Below are 13160 nucleotides of genomic sequence, written 5' to 3'. Positions count from 1 at the left end.
ATGTAACAGAAAAGGATTAACATACCTTAGTGAAAACAGAACTCAGCGGGAGAGGGTGAAAGATACAGGACCTGGTTCCATATCTGCTATTAGCTGGGTGACTTTTAGTCACCTAACTTTTTTTCTTTCCTAAGAGTTGGTTCTTGCTGTGTATCCCAGGCTGGAGTGCAGTGGCTATTCACAGGTGTGATCAGAGCACACAACAGCCCTGAACTCCTGGGCTCAAGTGACCCTCCCACCTCTGCTTCCTGAGTTGTCATGACTAGAGGCATGCACCAACCTATCCAGCTCACCTAACTTTTGCCTTTTGAAACATCACTTTCCCAGCTGTTAAGTGAGGAATTTAGGTGAATGGGTAAATCAACATTTTCCAAATAGTTACTTCAGAAACATATTTTAGGGCCTTATTACCAAAAGTATGGTCCACAGACCCAATGGCATCATCCGTACATATCCAGGGACTTCATTAGAAATATAAAATTGCAGACCTCATACCAGCCATACCAAATCATTTTAACTGAATCACCAGCATTTTAATAAAAGCCTAGTTGATTTTTACACTCATGTTAAAGTTTGAGAAACACTGCTTCTGGGCAAGACATCCCCAAGGTGATCACATAATCAATCACCTGGATACAACTGGATACAAACACGCCTTTCTAGGTCCTTTCTCCAGTCTCAACCTGAAAGCCTGGGGTGAAAGCTAGGACTCTGCATATTTAACTAAATCCACTTCAGTAAATACATGCATTATATAAATTAATTAATTTTGTTTATATAATTTACCTTTAAAATAAAATGATCTCTAAGTGATATTATTCTAATGAGCTTTCTGGTGTTTTTGTAAACACTGGTTAAGGTGATCATGTCAAGACCCACTCTGCTGAATTGTCCCAGATGCTATAGAGGTTTAGCTCATAGTTTTTTCAGTTTTTTTGTTTGTTTGGTTTGTGTTTTTGTTGTTGTTGTTTTGAGAGAGTCTCACTCTGTCGACAAGGCTGGAGTGCAGTGGCACAATCTTGGTTCACTGCAACCTTCACCTCCTGGTCTCAAACAATCCTCCCACTTCAGCATCCCAAGTAGCTGACACCACAGGCACATGCCATCGTGCCCATCAAATTTTTGGGCTTTTTTTCCCTAGAGATGGGGTTTTGACATGTTGGCCAGGCTGGTCTTGAACTCCTGGGCTCAAGCAATTGCCTACCTCATCCTCCCAAAGTGCTGGGATTACAGTCATGAGCCACTGAGCCCAGCCCATGGCAGTTTTAAAATTAGTAATTCTTACTGGATAATTGGTTAAATGCAGGAAACATAAGGGGCTCTGATGGTGAACTCCAACAATTTAATGAACAATATCGAAATGATACTAATTTTGCAAAGTCCCCTCAAGATGATTGTCATCAGATACATAAGCTACGTTCATCTATCAAAATCCTCATTTAGCACATTAAGATGTCTCTAGTACTTCAAAAACCAATCTTACAAAGAAGAAACATAGTGAATTACATCCAATTTAGCTTTTCATTTATTGGGAATAAAGACTATCCTCACGCACAGTGTGTCACTTGCAGGAAAGTGCTTACAAATAGCAGCCAGAAATCCCTCGTATCCCCATATAACATGAAAGACATTTTTTTTTTCTAAAGTGGATTTTTTATTTTCCCTGCAAGCAAATCAAAAGAATTCCAAGCAAGATCTAAAGGCAATTCCCCCACCCCCCTGACTTTTGATGCCATTACACTAGTTAAATTTCAATTTACATTTTAATGTATACTGGTCCCCAAGTCAAATGCAATATTTAATGACAAATCATGTCTTGACTTGCATAAATAATTTTAAATAAATTAAAAACCCTCTCACTTGCTACATGAGAAGAAACTAAATATGTCTTGCAAATATTAGATATTAAGTAAACTGGATAATATAGGCTTTAATAATATTCAGACATACTTTTATTTAAAAATCACATCTTTATCACATCTTTGATAAAGATACAAAAGAGTGACAAAATATTTTTTGAATCTCTAAGGCGACTTGTGAGATTATTAGCACAAATATATTTTATGATTCTAAAAAGGTGGGAAATGATGGAAAAGTGTTTTCTGGGGCCAGGCTCAGTGGTTTGTGCCTGTCATCCCAGCACTTTGGGAGGCCAGGAATTCAAGTAGCCTGGGCAACATAGCAAGACCCCATCTGGGTCTCTCACTCTCTCTTTCTCGTTCTCCCTCCCCCCCATACACACACACACACACACACACACACACACACATATCCATATATGTCCATAATTTACATAAAAATAGTACTAAGTTACTAAAATTTTAATTCAATTAGTTTCAATATGGATTAACACATCTGCAAGTGAAAGATGCTAGTGCTATGGAGAATCAAATATATCATAAAATAATAGCTGATGATTGATAAATGCTCATCAATGCTAGGCACAGTTTTATATAGTTTACCTCTAACTATCAAAATAATTCTATGAACTAGGCACCCTTTTATCAACGAAAACATTAAGAAAGAGAGAGACAAAATAATTTCCCTACCATCACAAAACTCAATAGTGGAACTGAAGTTGGAAGCCACCAGGAGTCTGAGTCTGGGCTCCTCCCATGCCATGCATGTATGAAAGTAGAAACTGCAGGAGTGAAGGCAAAAGTCAGACATGTGAGGGTGACACACAGAAGTGCAAAGTGTTTGAAAGGACAAAGAATACTGTACCCATGACGGCAATGGGAAATTAACAAAGGTATATTTGAACCATATTTTGCAAGATTTTGTAAGCTAAAAGAAAGCTTTTCCTTGAACAAAACCCCGGGAAGTTTCTAGCAGCAAGTAGCAATGTAGAATTAAGTGAGCAAGAAAGATGGAGATGGGAAGGATGGTCATGTGCATAGATCAGGGAGATGCTATTTACAGTAGTTCAGAGTATAGGTCATGGGGTCTCAGAGAAGTGAACAGGAAAGGAAAAGTGAGGGTAAGCAGAAAAACCTGAGGGGGTCTACGTGAAATCCCCTCTGCTGTTTTGCAGAAAGAGCATTGAAATTACCTACTTTAGGTCGACTCAAGTCAGATGCCCTGGCTGCCCTGATTGAGACCACACTGGGAGCACAGATGTGAACTTGTTAAGAAGAGACTAAATGCAAACATATTCCCTCTCTCAGCTGATCTGCTACTTTAAAGTCATAAGGTAATTGTTGGCTAAAGTTAATTAACTAAATAACTATAGAAAAATATTTTCCATGGCTCTCGAATCAAGAGCATGGCTTATGAGGTGACGTCTTCTCCCTGGACTATTAGAACTCAATGAACACCCAGGAGAGGACTACCCCAAATCGCCAGTGGAATGAAGGTGAAATGCATATTTTAAGAGAAAGATTTCATTTCCCAGGAAACATAAATGTCTCTACAAATAGCAATTCCCTCCTATTCTTAATCCCTAAACCATCAGCATCTGCTATTACTTGAGTCCTCAAATAAATCTCTCTCGTCCTCTATTTTTTATGACACTCTCAAAAGGCGATATTTGAATAAAACAACAATAACCATCTCTTTCCCCATCTCCTAATTTTTTCTGGAGGGTTTTTACATTCTCAGGCACACAAAGGAGGTGTTCTGGGGATCCATGGAGGTGGAATAATAGAAGTGGGAGGGCTGAAGACATTTTCGAGGAGGAGAAAAGTTTGTGTATTTATGAATCTTTTTTAAAATTATAAAAACACTGATGCTGAAAGATGATAAAGAAATCTTGGACTCTCCTGAAAAGCAATTTTCTTTCTTTCATATTATTTTTCAAGTGTATATATTTTTTTCATCCTACCTGGGTCAAACTAATGCAGTTTTAAAACTCATTTCCATGTTTTAAGATTCAGAGAGAAGAGATTGAACAGTAGGCTATAAAAATCCCTTAATGTCTTTAATGTAGTATTTTTGCAGATCTGCTGGAAAGTAAACAGTCATTGCTCAACTTTTCCCATAAGTGCCTCTTGAACTTTGTCATTGACAGTGAACAGCAGTATCCATTGGTGTGAATTTCATTCTCTCAGGAACAGGTTCTTCCTGGCATTGTTGAGACACCTGCACTCTGACCGTCTAGGCAGAATCTCTTGGCCAAACTGATTTGCTAATTGTACCCTGGAGGAAATTATCAAACTTATTTATTTTTTGAGAAGGAGTCGCTTTCATTCTTTCACCCAGGCAGAAGTGCAGTGGAAAGATCTCAGCTCACTGCAACCTCCACCTCCTGGGTTCAAGTGATTCTCCTGCCTCAGGCTCCCCAGTAGCTGCGACAGATGCACACCACCATGCCCAGCTAACTTTTGTATTTTCAGTAGAGACGGGGTTTCACCATGTTGGCCAGTCTTGTCTCGAACTCCTGATCTCAAGTGATCCTCCTACCTTGGCCTCCCAAAGTACTAGGATTACAGTTGTGAAAGACTGTACCACGCCTGGCCAGAAATTATCAGACATTTTAAAATACCATCTTAAAAGACTAAATTTAAGTCCTCTCATCTACATTCTCCAGAAGCATCTGACATCTCTAAAGCCTCTCTTCAGCTCTATTTAACTCTCATTTGTGTTCTTACAAGACAAGGTCACCCAGAATGTACTTACAGGCTATGCGCACAGAGGCTTTCCTGCTCTTGGAGGTACCCAGGTGGCTCCACGCCACACACTGGCACCAATAGTCCTCGGGCCCGTGGAAGTCCTCCACCTGTTGCCTGGTAACATTGATGAACACCTCTCGGACCTTCAAGCCTGATGGTGGGGGAGAGAGAGGGAAAAATCAGCTGAGGCTGTTATATTTTTCAAACAGAAAGTTCAGGTTAGCCAAACCTTTTCTTTTTAATTAAACAATCCTGTTTTTAATCAAGGCAAGGTTTTAATTACTTTGACAATAATATATTACTGCTAATTAAATTTCAACAGCCGAGTAAGCTAGAAAGCACATGTGTAAAGTCCTACCAACCAATTGTGGCTCCCATGCAATAGAATAGTTCTCGCAATACCTTGACACAGTACTGTTTGTCTTTCTTTGGTGCTACATTCCTCAAAGATTTTGCACAATGTTAATTGGTGGGATACTACAAGCCAAAGAGGCCTCCACACACCAATGCCAGGGACACAGTTCCAAGTTGTTCTAAGGGCCCCTACTTCTGGGTTTGGCTTCTAGGGAGGGTCATTGTAACAGTATGGCTTAGAAGAAAGAGCAGGCGGTGAACATGTGCAGATGGGGTGACCAGGCTGAAAATCCAAGGAAAGATCAAGGCACCGGCATCAAAGGCTCAGGACAACAAAACCAATGGGACCAAAAGAAGGAAGGAGCACAAAGAGGAGACAAGTTGAAATAAGTATTTCTCTTTTAGCGATGGGGGTCTCAAACTCCTGGCCTCACGTAACCCTCCCATTTTGGCCTCCCAAAATGCTGGGATTATAGGTATGAACCACTGTGCCCAGCTACATGTGATAGATACATGTATACAATATGTGATGATCAAATCAGTGTAAGTGAGATATCTATCACTTAAAATATTTATTTTTTGCTTTTTGTATTTTTAACAATATATCATAGTACACATAAACCAGGTCAGTCTTGAGAGAAGAAGCCAGGGCGGCCCCCATAGTAATGGTATGAGGATTTGAAGAAAGAGAGGTTTTTATAGAAAGAGTGGCTAAGGGCACAGCAGTAAACTGAGATGGAGCTATTATGACCATAATCTTTTAATTTTTTTTTTGGTTACTTTACAGTCGTCCTTCTAAAATTAAACAAATTGTTTGGTGCTTCTAACTGGAGAGTGTGAGCTTCTTCTTCACCTTTGACCAAGGATTACCAACCATTCTCTCCTTGGGAACAACATTCGCCCTGTGCCAAGGATGGAGGGGGCACCTCTCTTGCCTCACCAGTTAACTCATCACAAACAGGGAGGCAGCCTTTACAGCCAGCATGTCCTCTCCATCCAGCATACATTCTCTGAGGTTGTGCCTTGCTCTAGGATAGACAGTGTGGGAGAAGAAGAGGCAATGCTTATTGAATTCCACCTAACTGCCTCATAATCATGATAAACCTTGAACCTATTTGCTCCTTACATTTCCACAGTACTCTGTCGCAATGCATGTTATTGTGTCCCTACTTTGCAGAGGAAAGAACTATGACTCAGAGTTTTGTGATTTGTCCACAGTCACAGAGTTTGTAAATGAAGAGTTCAAAGTTTGAGACTGGTGGTCTTACACCAAAACTAGCATTATGTTCAGGTACCTCTCAAGGATTCAATTCTGTCCCTTTATTTAAGGTACTTACACTTAATTTTGACAATAAGATTAATACATGGAACTATTTTTAAAATTAAGTACATAACTATGTTTTTCCTTTAATTTCGGGGATAGAATCATCACTATAATCAAAATGAGTTCAAAACTCTCGATGGAGGAGGTGTATCATGATTATATCTTGGTTGCAGGATTTAAAAAACATGAATGGAGGTGTAGGATTAGTCAGGCTGGGGAAACGTTCCCTTCTACCCAGTCAATAACGTGTTATTTATAGGGTGTGATGAGACATGGTTGTGGCCACATAAGTCACCACGTGCAGTGTGAGGTATGTTTTCTAAATTTGTAGTAGGAACCCACATAACAGAAAATCATCTTGATAACAGTTGATAACTCATGTTTCCCCTGTTTTTGAAAAGTACAAAAGTACCATGTTTTTTTCCCTGTCAGAGACTAAGGGTCCTGAAAGCTAACTCCTAAATCAAATAGCAGAACAGGAGCCTTGGAGTGATGATGTTGTTCCTGCTGCTTTGTTTTTTCTTTCTTTGCACTTTAATGAAATGAGAAATATGAGTGGGCAAAGACCAGGAGAAGGTGGAGTTGGCAGGCAAAGGTGATAGGAAAGATTATTACAGAAGTGGAAATAAAGGAAGGTGTTAAAAAATTGTTAGAAGCAGACAAAAATATACACTGGGGAAAGGACACCGTAATTCAATAAATGATCCAGGGTAAACTGGATCTCCATTGCCGAAGAATGAAACTGGATCCATCTTACCATATACAATAATTAACTAAAAATGGATTAAAGACTTGAATGCAGGACCTTAAACCATAAAAATTCTAGAAGAAAATCTAGAAAAAGTCTGCTGAGAAAACCTAGAAAAAGTCTACTGGACATTGGCCTAGGCAAATAATTAATGACTAAGAACCAAAAGCAAATGCATTAAAGACAAAAATAAATGAGGCTTAAACTGAAAAACACAACAAAAGAAATGAGAGGGTAAATAGCCAACCTACAGAATAGAAGAAAAATATTTGCACACTATGTATTCCACAAAGAAACAATATCCAATATCTACAAAGGACTCAAGCAAGTCAGCAAGAAAAGACAAATAATCCCACTAAAAAGTAGGCAAACATCATGAACAGATTTTTCAAAAAAAGATATACACGTGTCCAACAAACATAGAAAAATGCTCAACATTACTAATCATAAAGTGGCAAATTAATACCACCATAAGCAGGCACCTTACCACAGTCAAAACGACCATTATTTAAAAGTTTAAATATAACAGTTGTTGGCATGGATGTAGTGAAAAGGGAATACTTATAGTTGGTGGAAGCGTAAATCAGTAAAACCTCTGTTGAAAACAATATGGAGATTTCTCAAAGTACTACAAGTAGATCTGCCACTTGATCCAGTAATCTCATTACTGGGTATCTACACAAAGGAAAAGATGTCATTATATCAAGAATCGTGTGTTTATCACATCGCAATTCACAATTACAAAGAAACGGAATCAAGCAAAAGGCCATTGGCCAATGAATGAATAATGAAAATATATTCTATCATGGAATGTCACTTAGCCATGAAAAAAGAATAAAATCATGTATTTTGCATTAACTTGGATGGATCTGGAGACTGTTCTCCTAAATGAAGTAACTCAGGAATGGCAAACCAAATACTGCATGTTTTCACATCTGATTGGGAGCCAAACCATAGGTATGCAGGAAATACAGAGTGGTATGATGGACACTGGAGTCTCAGAAGCAGGGAGTATTAAACAGGGTGAGGGATACAAAACTACATATAGGGTACAATGTACACCATTTGAGTTTCAGGTATGTTAAAAGCCCAGACTTCACCAATATACAATTCATCCCTGTAACCAAAAAACACCTGTACCTCTAAAGCCATTTTTTTTTAAGTTTATTAGGACAGAAAGCAGACTGGAGTGGAATATGCATATTAGAAAGTAAAGTTGAGCAGGTAAGATGGAGGCAGTAGGCTCTGGAGAAGAGGGCTTGCTTTATGTTTTCCTATCTGGCCAAATGGTTGATGATCTTGATTAAGGAGAGAGAACATCCATCAATGCACACAGGTAGGAGGAGGTAGAGTGACTTTAATATGCCGGAAGCTCCTATATTACAGAACAGGGAGACCTATTAAAGCAGAATATACCCACACTTTGAGAAGTGGAGTCTGACCAAAGAAGCATTTATAAGCATTTTACCCAGCTGCTACAGAAGACACATTCATCTCTTCAGCACATAACATATTCTCCAGAATGGACTATAGGATAGGTCATAAAACAAGCCTCAAAAAATTAAGAAATTGAAGAAGAGAGGATACTTCCAAACTCATTCTGAGAGGGCAGCATTACCCTGATACCAAAACCACACAAAGACACAACAACATCAAAACTACAAGCCAATATACTTGATGAACACAAATGCAAAGATACTCAATGAAATACCAGCAAATCAAATTCAGTAACACATTAAAAGAATCATTCACCATAATCAAGCAGTATTGATCTCAGAGAGTGAGGACACTTCAACATAAGCAAATCAATAAACACGACATATCATATTAACAGAAGGAAAAATAACAAGAAAAAAATGATCCTTTAAATAGATGCTGAAAAAGCATTTGACAAAATTCAACATCCCTTCATGTAAAAACCTCAAGTAACTATATGTATAAAAAACATACCACAAATAATAAAGTCCATATATGACAAACTTACAGCTAACAGTTTACTGAACAGAGGAACACTGAAAGTGTTTCCCCTGAATCTGAAACACAACAAGGGTGTCCACTTTTACATTTTTATTGAGCGTAGTACTGAAGTCCTAGCCAGAGCAATCAGGCAAGAGAAACAAGTAAGAGGCATTCATTTGGAAAGAAAGAAGTCTAATTAGCCTTGTTTGTAGATGACTTGATCTTATATTTAGAAAAATGTAAAGATTCCACTAAGAAATGTTGGAATTAATAAACAAATTCTGTATAGTTGCAGGATACAAAATCAATACAAATATCAGTAGCAATTAAATATGTTAGTGGCGAATAATCTGAAAAAGAAATCAAGTAAGCAATCTCATTTACAATAGTCCCCACACCCACCCCCCCAAAAAAATACCTGGGAATAAACTTAACCAAAGACATGAAAGATCTCTGCAAAGAAAATAATGAAACTCTGGTGAAAGACATTGAAGAGGACATACACATACAAAAGTAAGGATAGTCTATGTTCATGGATTGCAAGAATTAATGTTATTAAAATGTCAATACTAGGCAAAGCAATATACAGATTCATGATACTCCTTATTAAAATACCAATGACATCTTTCCCAAACATAGAAAAAGTAATCCTAAAATTTGTATGAACCCACAAAAAACCCTGAATAGCCAAGACCAAAGGAACCAAGAACAGCACTGACAAAAGGATAGTATCTACAATAAATGGTTCTGGGGAAACTGGACATCCACATACAGAAAAATGAAATTGTACCCTTATATCTCACCATATAAAAAATCACATTAAAATAAAAACAAATCTAAGACATGAAACTATGAAATCACTCAAAGAAGACACTGAGAAAACTCTCCAGGACACTAGTTGAGCTCAAAATTTATTTACTAAGACCTTAAAAGCACAAGTAACCAATGTAAAAATAGAAAAACAGGATTACATCAAGCTAAAAAGCTTCTGTACTAGAAAGGAAATAAGCACCTAAGAGACCAACCATAGAATATGAGAAAATATTTGCAAACTATCTATCTGACAAGGGATTAATAACCAGAATACATGAGGAGCCCAAACCACTCAATAGCAAAAAACAGAACCAAAGATTTACGAATGGGCAAAGAATCAAGAACTGAATAGACATTTACCAAAAGAAGACATACAAATAACCAAAATATATATTTTAAAATAGCCAATGACTGTAATCATCATCAGGGAAATGCAAATCAAAACCACATCTCACCCTAGTTTAAATGGCTTTTGTCAAAAAGACAAACAATAGGTACTAGAGACAATGTGGAGACAGATAACACTCATATACAATTCGGGGGTTGTAAATTAATATAGTCACTATAGAAGACAGTATAAAGGCCATATATGACTAAAAATATATATTCCATATGATTCAGCAATCCCACTACTAGGCATATATATCTCCCCCAAAAGGAAATCAATATATCAAAGAGATATGTGCAACGCCAAGTTTAACACACTATCCATAATAGTCAAAATATGGAATCAACCTGTGCATCCATCAATAAAGCAATGAAGAAAATTTGGGGTGTGTGTGTGTGTTTGTGTGTGTGTGTGTGTGTATAATCAAATATTCAACCATAAAAATAAATGAAATCTTGTCATTTGTAGCAATACAAATGAAACTGGAGGTCATATGTTAAGTGCAATAAGCCAAGCACAGAGACACAAATATCACACATTCTTACTCATATGTGATAACTGAAAAAGTAGATCTTGTGAAGACAGACAGTAGACTGTGGCTACCAGAGGTCAAGAAGGGCAATAAATAGATGAAGACAGGTTGATGAATGGGCAGTAAAATACAGTTAAGTAGAAGAACTAAAATCCAGTGTATGATAGTTCAGTAGAGTGACTATAGTTAACAATAATCTGTTACATATTTCAAAATAGCTAGAAAAGAGGAATTTGAATATTCCCAGCATAAAGATAAATGTTTGAGGGGAGGGATATTCCTGTTATCTTGATTTAATTATTAACCATTATATGAATGTATCAAAATATCACACACACCCAAAATATGTAAATTTATTGTGTATCAATTAAAAAGAAGAAATAGGTTTAAGCTAATGGGAAGAAGCACTTTCATTTTTTCACTTTCCCCATCTTATAAGAATAGCTAGCTATCGATTTTTTTCAGCTTGGAAATGAAGACAAGCACCATCTCGAAATGGTTCAGGGTTATCATGTTTATAATGTAGGATACGTCCAAATCCAAATCACAAAACTCACTGTGATTTAATCTTGGCACCGTAGTGTTTGAAGAGTACCCAGGATTTTTTTCAATAAAGTGTTGTAAGACATTTAGACATGGCAGTGACTTTTGACACTCACAGATATCTAGAGACAAGAGGCACAAGAAGCCATATAGAGCCACATTGGGGAAGCATCAGGGTCATTCAGGAGGCAGAGGGAATGGGGAAACAAGTGGAAAGGCCAAAGGGCCTTTCCACTGTGGTCTGCATGAGAAGAAACAGAATATGCTGGGATTGGCTAGCTTGCATAATGTCAGTGGGCTCTGGGGCATCATGACTACCCAGTTGTCTGGTACCTAGTGCTGAGGTTAGGGCAGGGGAACAGTGGTCTGGAGTAGAAGAACTTCATAAAAATGGTGGTTAGGGGTGTGGCCTCTGGATTGCTTGGTTTACATATGAAAAGTAAACTCATAGGCAAGTTGTTTTCTCTCTCTAGGACTTAGCCAGTCCTGTGCAGGGCAGTCTTTACAGGGTCAGCAAGGCCCCAACTAGAAAACATGGCCACATATATAAAGAGCTGCACACTGTGCTTTGGAAAGCATATATAAGGGACCAGGGCACCCCACTATGAAGATTATATCTGGTCTTACCCCATTCTTGTCAGGAGATTTTGTAACCCCTCATTCAGGCTAACCACAGTTGGGTGGAAAATCCTGAAGTCATGATTTCCACATTAGAATGGCGCAGTTACCAGCAGAGGCTCCCCATGTGATCAGCAGAGCAAATTGCCTATGAAACAACTGCTCCCAAACACAGTATTTTCCCAGCCAGTAGCATCACAGTGCAGGCTTCTTTAAAAGGCCACAAGTGTCATTGCCATCCCACAAAAGCTCTATTATCTCTCTAGATTAGGCCTTCTTCTAAATGAGGTCTTCAGTTTTATCAAACTATCCCTTCTAAAAGAAGCCTTGGCAAATCATGAATTCTTTGAATCTATTGTATTTTTCCCTACCATAACAAGAAACAACTAATGAATAAGACAAGCAATTTTTAAATACATTAGTTCTCAACTCGTCACTGATCAATAATATATATATATGCATCTTTACATATACAGTATACATGTATATATACATACCCATATACACAAGTATATGTGTGTATACATATATATACATACATATACATGATATATTCACACATGAGAAATATCCAAGGGATGTGGCTTTAAGAAAATTGCTCTTCCCTATCTCTTCCTCCACTGAATTTCATCTAACAGTATTCATGCAGAAACAGCGATCTACTTCTATATCTCCAGAGATGGCAGCTAGTTCATAGAAAATGCTACAGGGGAGAAGTTCCAGGCAAATAAAAATGATATGTCACAAATAAGAGCAGCATTGTACCTGATAACTTGCATAACTCTAATAAGTATAGAAAAGTCCAACCCTTTAAATTATTGTGCAAATTATAACCATCAGCCTTTGTTATGGAGTCTTAAAGAATATACAAATATGACTACGGTACTGATATGCTAATGAGCTTTCTATGCTGTTGGATGGTTTAGCTGTAGATAGACTAATGTTGGCAGCGGATGAATAATGGCCCTGCATGTACTAAACATAACAGAGCAGCACAGAACTTCATCATTTGTCAGATTTATTTGTTTAAATGAGAAAAATGCTGACAGCAGTTACTGCTATAATCCCCTTATTTATCAGATAGAAAACAGTAGTTAGTCTTAGCAGGTCTAATCCTGTTGGGAGACTAAAAGTCAGAAGACTTTCAAACTAATTGAAGGTATATGCTTCACTGTGCAACAAAGAGAAATGCAAAAGAGAGAAGGAAAGAAATGGAGAGGGGTAAAGAAATAAAATGCTTTATTTCTGGTCAACTTTTAATAAAAGGGCGA

At 37.7% G+C, this 13160-nt stretch overlaps 1 protein-coding gene across 13 annotated transcripts in view; it reads right to left on the bottom strand.

Annotated features, from left to right (window-relative positions):
• Positions 1-13160, bottom strand: part of UNC5D (unc-5 netrin receptor D) — a 560161-nt gene that overhangs the window by 225143 nt on the left and 321858 nt on the right. For all 13 annotated transcript variants that reach the window (XR_004732764.3, XM_035270258.3, XM_008979310.5 and 10 more), the window contains one exon: positions 4618-4761. Coding sequence is in view for 12 of the 13 variants with exons in the window: in XM_035270258.3 (XP_035126149.1) it covers positions 4618-4761 (144 nt within the window). In the remaining variant the exon portion in view is untranslated. The remainder of the gene's footprint in view (positions 1-4617; positions 4762-13160) is intronic.

The sequence above is a fragment of the Callithrix jacchus genome, chromosome 13 (assembly GCF_049354715.1).
Source record: "Callithrix jacchus isolate 240 chromosome 13, calJac240_pri, whole genome shotgun sequence".
NCBI classification, from domain to species: domain Eukaryota; kingdom Metazoa; phylum Chordata; class Mammalia; order Primates; family Cebidae; genus Callithrix; species Callithrix jacchus.
The sequence above is the reverse complement of the archived record's forward strand: the minus strand, read 5'-3'. Positions and strand labels throughout refer to the sequence as shown.